This window comes from Poeciliopsis prolifica, unplaced genomic scaffold, assembly GCF_027474105.1.
Source record: "Poeciliopsis prolifica strain line A6 unplaced genomic scaffold, Auburn_PproV2 SCAFFOLD037, whole genome shotgun sequence".
Lineage (NCBI taxonomy): Eukaryota > Metazoa > Chordata > Actinopteri > Cyprinodontiformes > Poeciliidae > Poeciliopsis > Poeciliopsis prolifica.
In genome coordinates this window covers 3,936,136-3,950,467 of record NW_026562412.1, presented here as the reverse complement: position 1 = coordinate 3,950,467, position 14,332 = coordinate 3,936,136, and the positions used below count along the sequence as shown (strand labels likewise).

Genomic DNA, 14,332 nt, shown 5'->3' with positions numbered 1-14,332 from the left:
CACATTATGTCACTTGAGCTTGTTTACCTTTCTAAGAAAACCCCCTTAAGCCCCAGTCTCCCCTCATGTGGTCCAACCCTCGTCTCTGAACTAAATAGCCTCGAGGACATCTGCATATTTTTATAATTGGCTTGTATTACTTGGGGACAATCATCAATGTTGGATTTTAAATCAGTTTTGTACATTAAACAACAGACCCAATATCTGTCTGCTTCGTTGTTTTAGACAAAATATCGGTAACTTTGGTTAGTCGTACAACTTGAACAAAGATTTGATTGAACAGCTTTTGAACATGAACCTTACAATCACACTTTCATTTAACCTGAAGGGAAATTAAATGTCGCCGTAACTTGTGTCATCTGAGTATCTTAAAATAGTTGTTGCAGATGGTGATGTTGTGGGCAGGAACAATTTCTGGTGATGAAAATTATGCCTTTGAATCGCCATGCGGTGCTGTAGTGTTTCACGTTTTGAGACTTCCACACTTTAATAGTTTGCAAAGAGAAAATCTCAACTCTGTTTCTCTGCAGTAAAATTGTGCGGACTTTCTTGGTCCATTTTCCCTGGACAAGAAAAGTCATTAAAGTTGTTCCCATGAGGGTGTCATCACTTATCATGCCAGCTTCTGATATCTTCCTGACCCCCTTAAGTCATTACCAGCGCTGGCAACGTGCCGAAACACTCACCTCAACTCACTTCAGAGTGGAAGGATAGAGGATTTTAATAACTGCAGCTATCCAGCAATTATGGATGGGGACAATATTTAATGAACTGATAGCTTTCTGCTTACCTATTTGATAAGTAATTATAATAATAACTTAAAAAGGAGAATTTAGTTTTTTTTTCTTTTAAAGCCAGTTAACTTGATAAATGACAACAGTATAAGCTTTCAGGGCAGTAATGGGAACACCTCCAACAGCAGCTTGCGTACTGGTGCTTTGATACTGTAAGCGAACAGTCCTCTGTGCTTCCTTGCCCCGTCTGTCTGTGCATCATTAAGCTGAGAGGCAGAGATGTGGAAAAACGAGGAGGAAGGACGAAGGAAACAGGTTGACCACACACGGATCACAAGTGTCACTAGGGACATGGTGTCACCTTTTATCTGCAGTATCGGATACAGTGTTCACATGCCAGATCCCACTGATAGAGGATTCCTGAGACCAATACAACAGTGGCACCTCTGAATAATTAAAGAAGGGAAATGATTGGCAAGTATTTATTCCCTGTGGTTTGATGATAATAATGTGACCACTGGGGTACGAATAAAATGTATTACTCAAACTGATGCACTAAGATGGATGGATGGATAATTCAAATGAGCATCACTCCTTTTATTCTCCATCTTTTACATTTCCATCCGGATTGTAACCCTAAAATAAACTTCTACGGAATCCACAAATGGAGCTATAGATTAGGAGCAGCACACCAGGTATGCTGAGTAGAGAGAGATTTAACTCCTGCAGGGCTTTGAGGTGAACATGTCTCCACTTGCATCCTTAATTTTCACTTCTTCACCACTCTAGTTTCTTGTGAGACATCCTAAATAAAATGGCTGCTGCCTCGCATCTCCATGTAGTTTTGACTGGATGGACAGTAAATATAATTGAACGTTTAACTTTTAACAATAAAGCCTAATATAAAACTATGATTTCTCAAAAACAACCAAAAGATACAAGACTGTCTTTGTCTCTATTGGCAATTAAAAACTATGAAAACAGGGAAATCCTCCATTTTTTGGAACACAGTTATGACAAATTTTGTCTTAAATTTTATACACGACCTAGAGTTTTGAAAATAATTTCCAACATTTCTGCTGACCCCACACATACTGGACACAAATGGTTTGAATTTTTACCCACAGATTTGTGCTATTTGCTAAAACCATCCACCAAAGACGGTTTCTTCCCCCAGGGACAGAGAGACAGCTTGATCAATACCATGCATGTTTCTCTAATTCAACCTTATCTAATTTTGCTTTTTTATATATTTATATTTCAAGCTTCCGTACTGAGAGCAAGGTGAAGTTCAAGTTAAATTCCATGCTTGTGTGCACAAACATTGCAAATTAAAGTCACCTCCAGAGCACCAAAATCAATTTAGTCACATCACAGTTTTATCTAACTTGTTGTTAATTGACTGTTAGTTGTGATTGATTCCAAAATCACTTCTTCATTCATGGTAACTATACAGGAGTCTGTCAATTAAATATCAGTTATTTACATTGATGGTAACGTCCCACTGCATGAGAGGGGTTCTACAGTTCTTCAGGGTTTCACTGGCATTTCAAAACTAAGTCGGCATGATTACAAAGGCAACACTTTCATCTGTCTTTAACATCTTATTAGTATTTTGCATGATCAGCTTGATTTGTATCACCCCTGATCTCCCTTTGAACTGGTTAACAGTTACATTGAATGTCCTTATGCTTCCTGTTGTCTGCTTAACTCTCTGAACAGCTAACAACACCGTTTTCTTCCGAATGGCTATTTTCGCTCTTTGTGCTTCTTGTGAACTCATTTTTTAACACCACTGCTGCTGAAAATGACAAACTTTGAGTGTTTTTCCCAGCAGTTAGCATCTTCTTCACAGCAGTGTTGTTGACCAAAGGTCGTAGCTTAGTCTAAGGTATGGTGCATTCGTAGTTTTCAACCAGCTGATGAATGATCTGCGTCGAGAAAACTGAAAATCAACTCCAGCCAGGTTCTCTACATTTCTCTTAAATGTGATTGCGGTTGTGGGAAGTTGTCAACAAACTGGAAGTAAATATTCTAGCCTAACGATAAACCAGTGATTTAAAGGGATGAACCAACTGGGGTTGTGTGTGGTTTAAAAAAAAGAAAAAGGAAAAAATGATTAATTTGTGCATTTAGAAACACAAGAGGATGAGAGATAAGCACATCAGGAAATGCAAGATCCTGTTCTTTAAGCAAAAGAGGAAAGGGAAGCCAGTGTAGTCACCAGCAGCTATGAATGGATGCAGAAAGGAAGATGTTGGAGGATGTTGTGCAAGTTATTCCACTGTAAATTACAAAAAACTTACTTGAAACGGAAGCCTGAGGAACTGCAGAGCAGTGCAGTGTTATGATAAGTTCAGGGTAAGTGAGAAGATGTAGAGAAATTGAGAGATTGAGCAGGATGATGGAACCTGGTGCACCGCCGTTCCACCTTGCTTTGATGCGATGCACTGAATGAACTTCGTCCTATTTCCATAAGCCCGACTGGCTAATACACGATTGGTATTCTGGTGCCGGCCTCGCCCCGCTCTTCGATAAGCCTTCCGCGTACACAGCCAGAGCCCTCAGCATGATCTCATTTCCTGTCTCCCCACCACCACAAACAAACACAGTCAAAGACACAATTGTTGTGCTCCGGTGACCATTGTTCATGGAGCTGCTGTCGTCTCGCTGTTGTTCACCCGCATCTGTGGAAGAAAAATGCCAAAAGTAGAAATCTGTGGACAGAAACTTCTATGACCATCAGCTGTGGGTGTCGAGGAGGTCTACAAGAGTTCACTCTGCACTTTGTGTTTCTCACACACACACACACACACACACACACACACACACACACACACACACACACACACACACACACACACACACACACACACACACACACACACTCACACACACACCCCCACACACACACACACACACACACACACACACACACACACACACACACACACACACACATGGGAGATGCTCACAAAATAACCCGCCTGTGGATCAGTGATAACTATGGCCAAACAAAAGACCTTTAATGTCAGACTGAGCCTTTGTTTTGAAGGGTGCTTTGGATGTACAGAGCTGTGTGAATGTGTGAGATTTGAGATATTTTGTAAAATAATTATTTCCACCATCCAAGGCCTTCAAAATAAATGTATATTTTACCCTTAGCATGGCAGGCCGTTAATATAAAACTGGAAAAGGAATGGAGACTCAGATTTATCTGGGGAAATCTAATGTTTTTCCCCGTTAAAACTCATTTAGAGCCACAATATCTGCTGTAGTCACTTTTAAAGAACCACCAATTTATTTCTATTTTTAGGCTTTGAAAACAAAAACATAAAACATTTTCAAAAAGAGAATGGATACATTTTATTTATTTATTTTTTACATAGGATGCTGATATTTCTGAAAAAGAACCTACCTACCGACCGACCGACCGACCGACCGACCGCATGACAAGAGAATTAGACAGGTGTTTTCATACCTGACAGTCAAGTACTCAGTTGCAACAGTTACATTTTCAGCTGATGCCGTTGGTTTTCACAATGCCCGAAGTCAAAACCCTGTTGCCGGTTCACCTCTCTGCTTTACTTGGACCTTTCCAAAAGAACCTGTTACAAGAGTTACAAGTTTCAGAAATGTTCCATTCATTTGTGTAGCAATTACACATTATACAATTTATTTTCTTAAATCTCTTTTTTGCACATCATCAACGTTGAGGACAAAATTTATCCCACCCTGCAACGAGTCCTATGAAGAATATAATCATTGTTATTTATTTCACCCATCAGTGGCCATTATTTTAATCCTGATTGGGGGACTTTACATCTCCATATTGTTTTCGGAATCATTGTCCTAAAATGTGCCCATTTAAATCTTATGTTGCTAATTGATAGCTTTGCCAGACACAACACCTGCTCACTGCACTCCACACACACCGTCGGTGTGATCCACACAGATGGAGCTGAAGACCCTGTAGACTGGGAACGTGCCGGCAGTGTCGGTCCTCAAATATTTAGCTGCCGTCCTCGGCAGAAGAGGGTCAGCTCACCCGGCGTGGCCTCTCTCCACGTCTCTCTTCTTCCCTCCATCAGGCCGCTGCCGTCTGTCAGAGGCGATTCTCATCAACATTTATGTCCCTGTGAACACTTTCTGCCATCACTTGTACAGAGATATTAGTGACTCTGAGCTGTGCAAAGAGCAGGACATTGAATGTGCTCTGCAGTACCTCAGACATTATTTGCTGCTTTTTTCCAGTCTGTTTGATGTCTGAAGCTTAATTTGTAGTTCACTGTATTTTAATGTATTCATGGTTGTAAATCTTATGGGATTTAAAATGATGGAAGATTTTTGCAGCCATTAGAATAGTGTGACATGTCATAGTTTCTCAATTCCCTCCACCCCCCAAAACAATAAAAGCAAAAAACAAAACGAATTATTTTTAAAATCATTCCTACAACAAGCAAACAAGAAACCCTGCCAGTAGTGAAGGAGTTTCTGTCACTGCAGTTTCCAGGTTAGAAGCTGTGTGTGGTGTTGGAGCACCACTGTAAAGCTCAGAGCCCTTGTTTGCTCTGGTTGTGTGATGCAGACAGACAGCTGTGTTCTGGGCTTTTATTTACCTACAAGCCAGAAGCAGAGCCACGCGCTGACCACCGAGGACGTGTGTCCTCACATCCCTCCGCTGGCACGCACCGCAGAACGTACCCTCTGCACTAGTTCTCTGATTAGAGTTAATCAAACAGACAGTTGCCTTGTGACAAAGAAACGGGCTTAAAGCATGTGTGCCCACATGCTCTGATTATCCGTAGGGTGCCGGCATCTTTCTGGCTAAGGGGTGTGTCCTTCCTGGTGGAGACTGGCCAGTGTTGCAGGCAAGTCCGTCTGACAAGGACAAAAACAACAGCCTGGAGTTTTAGATTCCCATCACTTGTTTTTGTTCAAACTGCGTCGGAAAGCTATAAAATCTCAAATCCTTTTGTAACCAAAGGTAATTTCTCTGATGGTATTAAAGACACATTTTGACGATTTTCCCGTGGAGCTTAATATCTCAGGATCTTACAACTCATCTTGGTGGTTTCTTGTCTGTTTCCACTGTGGGATCTAAAAATGAGAAGTATGTTTAAATTATATATGCCAAAGCTAAAAAGGGTTATGCCTCCTAATGCTGGAGAATAGACAGACATCTTTCTCTGCTTTTGAGGGTCTGATTTAGTTGCTGGGAGTAGTTCTTGTTCCCCAAGCTGTGATTTTTAGTGGTTATATTTTATGACTTATGTATCCTAACTCAAATCTTTATGAAAAGGTGTAACTGGATAAAATGAACCACATTTCACTGATTCACATTTCCACTCTCTTGCTTTTCTTTTATATTCAGAGATATATGTATTTTAAAATGGTATAAAGAACATAATCTTAAGCAGGAGTTGGAATCACAGCCTGTTCTTTTAAAGACATAACTTAAAATTTCAAAGTTTTTACACTCCTAGTTTGAATTGAAGTCACTTCTAACACAGAAGGTTTGTTATATCTACAGAGTTTTAATATTTGAGATTGATGCTATTTAAGATCACTTGTTTAACCTCACACTCCTAAAAAAAACTTTGTAAACAGCTTCTCCACTGCCACAGATTCTAAGATTTCATTCTTTATTTGATTCTCTGCTAAGGTTTGGTGATTTTTAATACATTTGAATTCAAGCACCATAAATCCATTATGAATGTGTGAGTTTGACTGTTTGAAAACAAAAGTAGTATTTGCTCCTCTTGCATAATTTAAAATGAACATCTATATAAACTTCTGGAAACAAAAGTTCTGAATATTTGACCAAACTTAACTTGTAGTTCTTTTTTTAGAAGATAATGCAAGAGTTTACTTTTTTTTTGTTTTCCTTTTAAGCAATTTTTAACTCAATTAAGAAAATATAACTTCTTTATGTGAGTCTTTTTATGATTTTAGCAGTACTTGGGTAAGAAGCTGCTGCCAGTCATACTTCCTCACAGGTCAGGCCTTTTTTTTAACACTCTGTGTGTTTCCAGGAGATTCACCGGTTTTATTTTCTTGTCTATATTCACAGTATAACTTTGTGGGAAGAATCCTCGGTCCCCGGGGACTCACTGCCAAACAGTTGGAAGCAGAGACGGGATGCAAAATCATGGTGCGAGGAAAGAGCTCCATGAGAGACAAGAAGAAGGTAAACTCATCAGCCTTTCTCCAATTCTTCTTTCACACGATTAATGCCAAATGTGTTTTGCTTCTACTGTCTTATTTTTTTTCTCCTCTCTGTCGGCAAGGATTTATTATCTCTTTGGGAATGTTACACGACATTATGAAATTTGGTGGTATGCTGGTCACACAAGAACTTCCCAGTGGGCCTCCAGAAACACGAGGCGGGCACACGCTCAGTTGATGACTGCTGCCGACATCTGATAGCGCTGTTTGCAAAGCGCTGCGCAGCAGAAAATGCAGGAGGCAGTCGTAACGGCTCATGCCGGGGGCCGTATCTATATCTGGAGCTTCTGTGCTGAGATTGGAAACATACAAATAACTGTACACAGTGTAAACACATAGAAATGTGTACAGCTCCGCAAAAAACCTTCCTGAGAGTGTCTGTAGTCTGTAATCAGAACTGTGGCGATGATGATGATAATAATAATAATAATAATAATAATAATAATAATAATAATAATAATAATAATAATGGAGGAACTGGGTTCTGGTCTAAGAAAGAAATTCAAATAATTGAAAACAAAATTGAAAAAAGACCTATGTTTTTTTACTCTATCTACTAAATAAAACCTTGTAACCTTTTACAATTTTTAAACTATGAACACCTACATTTTGAAAAATCTGAGAACGCTGAACCACAAATTGGGTGTACACACTTTTTTCTTCCACTAAACCTTTCATTGATATGCCTGGGTACATCACCCTTATATTTTGTGGCTTTCCCTCTTTCAACACATAATAGTGTTGACCGGCGCATAACATTGCTGTACTACTAGCTCCAATCGCTAAGCATTGAAATTAACTGAAATAAAACTTGAAATGTATTACTCCACATTAATTATAGATAAATGTAACTTTTTGAACTCAATTACTAAATTAAATCACCTTTCTGCTGACCTGTTGATTTATTGAGATGCACCTGCAGAGGCTTTAGTTGCTCTGCTTTGCCAGACAGGGGTGCTATATTGCAGTTCATTCTAAAAAGTCAGAGCACTCTTTGGAGTGACAGGCACCTTTTCGGGCTGCTCCACACCCCCACTGAGCATATGATGCATCATGAAAACCTGACAATGCCCGAGCTGATGAAAACACAGAGCGACACAGATTTTCAGTTGAGTCATAATCTTAGAAATGCCATTGTGCTGTAGGGACAGCTTTTCCATCCCTTCCCTTCTCCTCTCTCCTTCCATTCCCTTTGGTATGTATGTTTTCTAGCAGAATGAGATGAAGAACCTCTGCAATATTTTTTATTTATTTATTTTTTTTCTTTTGAATTTGATCCAGAAATGGTTAAAAGAGATTGAGAATCATTAAGCAGACACATTCTTTAGACATTAGTCTTAGTTCATTGCTAAAATCTAGGATTCTGTTCCTAATCTCCATCTCTTCTGAAACTTAATGATGCATGCCAGTTAATGCATTTCTTTTCTGTCTGGTGCTGCAGCTGGTTCTGCTGCAGGCTTTTTCATGTACTCTGCTGACAAAAAGGAGAATCTGCTGTAATGTTGAAGACTGAGACGCAGTCAGGAGGCATGGTTTTTCTTATCAAATCAGAGCATCACCTGAATTATAAAATATTCTATCCTCTTATAATTTTACAACTTTAATCGGCATTTATCTTCTTTACCAAAACTTCATTTCCAATTTTCTTCATGTTGATCTTGACTTTGATTACAATTTTTATCCTACGGAGTGTAATACAACAAAAGTGTTTTCCTGCTTCTTTTGTAGAAGTACAGGCTTTTACAGAAAATAAAGAATTATAAACTTATCTACATTTGTGTATCAAATCATATGCCTCTAGTTTTTTTCTACCTTTTTTTTGGCTTAAGTACATTAAAGTACATGCAGCTGGAGGGTGAGTTTAAAGAAGAAAGAGTTCTAAATTTTGATTTATTCAATAAAGTAAAGAAAAAAAAACTTTTTTGGCTCACAAATGACCATTTAGAGCCAATCAGTGTTGAATTCTGACCTCGGGCTGATTGGTACATCTGCTTTTTAATCCTCAATAAATCATGACCTTCCTTCCTCAGTCAGTCCTCTGAATATTCCATTAAAGTGCTGATAAGCTGTTAAAAACATCATGTGGAAAGGATCTTGTTGTCTCCCAGCATTTACATCCATAATCAGAATAATAGGCTGAAAGATTTGCTTGCAGGGCCCCAGCAGCATCTGGATCAGACCACGTGTGTGTGTCAAAGCTGTGGCTCAGCCACGAACAAAGCCGCAGAAGTAGCTTCCAGTCACCGTTTCCTCAACCTCAGTATATTCAGCCTGATGCCCTGTGGCAGCGGAGGATGCCACAGCAGCAGCTAAGCCAGTGTGTTTATTCAGGATCCATTAGCGGCAGCATTTTTATGCTCTCAATAATTCAGCTGGTTACTCCCCCTTGGGCCGCGCTGCCTGACAGGGAACCGGCTCACTGGAGCTCCACAGTGGGAGAGAGTCAGGCAGGCAGAGGGGATGAAGCAGCAATGTTACATAAAGCACAATAGTGAAGAAGAGGATGCAAAGTCGGTACGGAAAATGAGAAAAATATGGTAAATAATTTGAAGCGTTTGAAACACTTTTATCCCTTCAGAGAACTTGCAGAAATAATTGCATAATAATTTGTGTGTATTACACGATATTGCACTGTCTCTACAACCTTTATCCTATGGAAGGGATGGTTGAACATTTCCTGTTTAAAGATTAATGATTTACAACAGGTACTGCTCAAGCCTGTATTTACTAAACACTAATACAAGATACCTGCACATCCTTAAAAAGTCTTAAGATGGCCTTAAATATGTTACTCTCAGGTCTTAAATGTTGCCATAGTAAGAATATTTAATACTGGATAGTCTATGATTTTGCTTTTTTGTGTTTTTTTTTTCTTTTTCTTTGTCAGGCAAAAGTTTGAGTTGTATTGAAACAGTGACATTGCTTTCTGCAACTCCAGGTAACTAGCTGCTAATATAGCCTTGCCAGTTATTTAGCTTTCTTTTTTGCCGTTTATCATGGGTTAAGTAAACATTTATTGTGGGTTTGCTCTTTTTTTGTCCATTGCTGCCATGGTGCAGGCCTCAAATTTCATTCATAATGTTCTTAAAAAGGTCTTAAATTTGAGTTGTGGAAACCTGTAGAAAGTTTGTAGTAGTTCACCTCTGCTGAATTATTAGAGAAAAGATTTAATTCCTTGTATGCTTTTTAGTTCTTGCTTTCATAGTTTCTCTGGTTAAAGGATTTTCATTTTCTCTCTTTTTTTTAAATCATTTTTCATTTCTGTAATCATTACTAACATCCAGAAGGACTCTCAGAAGCCATCTTCCTATCTAAGCACCATCTGTTGTTAAGCTTTGGTCTCTTTTTATTCATTTCACCCACGAATAATGCCGAACAACGGCAAGAACAACATCAATTAAATTACAGATTTGTTCTATCGACCACTGCACACGCACAGAGGGGATTCCCCTTCCCGTTCGCCAAAGCAATTCCCTAATTCTATTTAGTCTCCTTCACAGTGCGATTACAGTCAGTGGTGCAGACATCTGTTTTATTTAGAGCCACTCTGAAAATCCTTCCAGGCTTGCAGTTTAAGAAACGCTCTCCATCAAATGAATTTTTATTTTTTTTCTTTTTTTTTTTTTTTTTTTTTTTCTTTGCTGATTGTGCCAACACGTAACAACTAAAACTGTTGTATCAGCACGATCTCTGACAGAACAGAATTGGTCTTCAGCTGCTGCCAGCCAGTAGATGTTGTTACAGCGCGCATCGTACATTTCGTTCCCTTCCAACTACCACGACATTTGCAGCCTGTATGCTACATTTTATTAGCCTCTTGGCACTAAAGTAAATCAATTTTAGTTTTTTTTTTCTATTTCTCATTTTCACTGAAACCTTTGTTCCAGCACCGGTATTGCTGTTGTCACATTTCCCCTCATTGTCTGCAAATGACAAGAAACTAATGTGATCATTCAGGGCACGGTGGCGACATATGGCTGAAGGTTAGACTACTGCTCAATGTTCACCTTATTTTTTAATAACCTGGGCTCAGATGTGCTGATGTATTATCTTTCCTGGAAGAGCTAAAAGTCGTGGCATTTAAGTGAACTGTTCAATTCAGCTTCTTGCCCTCTCTGACCTTTCAGATTTTAGCGATCATGTGGTATGTTATTATACTCGTATTATTAAAAAGAAATCCACCCCTATATGTATACTTATAAACATTTAACCTCTGTTTTTTTGTTCCTACGGGTGTTTTAAATAATCTTTATTACTTCAGTTGGCCTTAATTACGTCAAGTTGGAAAAGTCTTTATGGTAAAGGTACAAAGGAGCATTAAGTGGCATTGTTAAGAGAAAAAGTCCATAGAGGAGGAAATTTCTGACAAAAAAACCTCTTAAATTTCTAGTTTAAAAGAAATAACGGCTTGAAATTTCAATACAGAGCGTTTACTTTTTGAATTGAATTCCTGAAGTAAACAAACTATTTTCTGATTTGAGGTGCTCCTGTAAGCAACGTGCACTCTTTGATTTTGTGCTGAGATTTAGTCTCAAAAAACGAAGAACTCTCATCATATTTGACTGGAACCAGCTCCCCTTTGTACGGTTCCAGCGGAGCGGTTTGTCTGGACACTTCAGAGTTTTCCTCCTGCCTCTTGTCTCTGTTCTCGCCTTTCTAACCTGTCTCCCCCCTCTGGCCTTCATCCTGTTTGTCATGCTGTCACTTTCTCTCAGAGGGCGTGCAGTGACCTTGTCATGGTGTGTGTTGGGTGCATTTGCGTTTTGTGAAGCTTGGCGTGCAGGTTCGTGGATCCTCTGCAACTCTAATCGACTGCAGTCTGAACTCAACTCCAGCTTGACTGAACTCAACAGCCTGCAGCTGAAATTACAGATGTGTGCTTTGTTAGTGTCATACTTTTGAACAGGTACAGAGCGAATTGCCTGATCCACCACCCGGTCGACCTCCCCGCGCCCCAGCAGGCCGTAAGCCAGGCGCCGTGATAAAATAGTGGTTACGCTGCCTAAACTAGCCCCCATCACTCCCGCCATCGCCCCACCCACATGCAGAAAAGGGGAAAACGAGAGCAGAATATTGAACGCACTTGTGTGTGTGTGTTGTAAAGAGCAGTGCCATGGCAACTGCTCTCTGTGGAGTATAAAGCAGGTGGGTGGTACTCGGCTCAGACTCTAAAGCTGTGTGTGCGTGCGTGCGTGCATGCGTGCCTGCTCTCCTTTACTTTGCAGGTCTTGTTGACCGTATAGAAGCGAAGTCGACGGGATTCCTGCAGAGCAACGCAGTGTATTGTTAGTAATTAGACGCACTCACAGTAGCTCACCACTCAAAGTCTCATCTGAAGTTGAGGCTGGTTTATAGGAGTTGAAGTAAACAACTCCGCTTTTATCACTAGTCTGCAAATCGGCGCCGCCAGCAGGGGGTAAGCGCTTGTCATCATGAGGTTTTGAAAACTTTTTTTTCTCCTTTTAAGCGGATATTTAATCTACTTTTCTCCTTATTGGTCGATGTTGATCAAATTAATCTAGACCTCTGCTCCACCCCTTGAGGTTAATAGTTAGTTTCAAAAGAAGTTGTGCAACTTTTTGCCATACAGCACTTCACTGCTAACTTTCTGGATTAAGTAGCTATTATTTAACATATTAAATGCATCAAATATGAAACATTTGTTCCCACTAGCTATGGGATGCTATCAGACTGTCTGACTGATGCTCATCTGGATTAAGAGATAATTATACAAAAGCTGAAAAATTTAAATCATGTATGACATGATTTAACTGCTTTGATTGATTGACATAATCAATTTTAAATTGAAAATTTTAAATTATTCCTACCACTATGAAATTAAGTCAACACTAGGATTATTAAACTTTGAAAACGTCATTTGAAATATTTAGTTTTTTTGTTTGTTTTTTTGGTATGCAATCCAAAATAAAATAAAAATAATTCTTAATCAATTCAATTTGAAAATACTTTATTTATCCCACAGTGAAATTAGAGGTTGTCATTAATCACATTATCAAAGTATCTTCAGAGTTTCTGTGGATGGCTGTTCTGTTGGGAGGAAGGATATCCTGGAGCAGTCAGTGTTTCAATAAATGTAAAGAGGCTTCTGACTGAAGATTGCTGCTTTGTGACAGATTCATGATGGCTCAATATCCAGGAAGCAGAGAGGACATTCTACAGCAATGTCAATTGTTGACAAGTACTGCTAATCCACCACATTTGCTTTTGCCGTATGAGCATTAAACACTATAAATTCCATGTTTAACTTCAGAGTTTGGTTGGGGTTCAGGTCTGCTCAGAGTGGATCTGGGGATTGCTGGCACAGGAAGTTAACCTTTAGCTGCTTTAGCATGTGTTTTTTGGGTGGGTTTGTTTTTTTTAACAGAGGAGAGAAAGCACAAAGAAAACGTAGACTTGTTGAGGTAAAAACAAAACCATTTCATTTCAGGGGGAAACAAACTGTAAGGGTGCATGATGGAATTGGCAGGACAAGAGCAGCAGACAGATTGAGCTACACATGTGGTGTGAAGGGAAACCATAGCCTGCAGCATAGGCTTGTGCTATCTGACTGACAGGAAATATGAGCTGCTAAATAAAATTATGAATTCATTTCCGAAGATTTGGTGTTTGCTTACATTGCTGCTTTTTCAGTATATTTATTTTTCTACTTTGGTTCAGTTTTATAAAGAGAGAGTACTATTCTACTCTATATGTGATATAAACAAGGGAAACAAGTGTTTAGGTATTGATAATTTTATCACAATAGTTTGTGATACCGTTGTGGCAATGACAAAAATTATGCTAAAAAGTATTTATTATGTTTTAGGTGAATGTATTTCTGTAACTGCATGGTGCAGCATTCATATTGTTTTTGAAAAACATTCCCATTTTGAATAGGCTTCTATAAATCACTTAATCAAAAAAAGATTGATTTATATCCCTAAGCTGCATAGGGTAACTGTTTTAATCTTATTTTTTAATTTACTGATATTTATTGATGCACTTTTGAAAGAAACTTGAGTAAACGGCAAAAATAAAATTTACAATCACTGAAATTTGCCATGACAACAATAAACCAAAATCCCTATTGTGATACACTTTTACATGATAAATGAGAAATAATAGAATGAATGCCCACCCCTAAGAGAAGCTGTGTATTCTAATTAGAACCCACAAATGCAATAATGTAGGTTAAAATCCAGATCCATCTCTCTCTGATCCCTCAATCCATTCATCTCTCTCTGATATTAATTGCTGCAGGGCTCGCTGTCATCTTTGTCTCTGTGAAGCATGGGATCTATTAAAGAAGGGTGTCCTTTCAAAGTTCCAGTTAAATAGCTGACTAACGGGCCGGTCCTGTCATCCTGCTT

At 39.0% G+C, this 14,332-nt stretch overlaps 1 protein-coding gene across 6 annotated transcripts in view; it reads left to right on the top strand.

The window, feature by feature from the left end:
* Positions 1 to 14,332, top strand: part of qkia (QKI, KH domain containing, RNA binding a) — an 82,880-nt gene that overhangs the window by 32,627 nt on the left and 35,921 nt on the right. For all 6 annotated transcript variants that reach the window (XM_055053492.1, XM_055053488.1, XM_055053493.1 and 3 more), the window contains exon 3: positions 6,808 to 6,924. In XM_055053492.1, the coding sequence (XP_054909467.1) occupies positions 6,808 to 6,924 (117 nt within the window). The remainder of the gene's footprint in view (positions 1 to 6,807; positions 6,925 to 14,332) is intronic.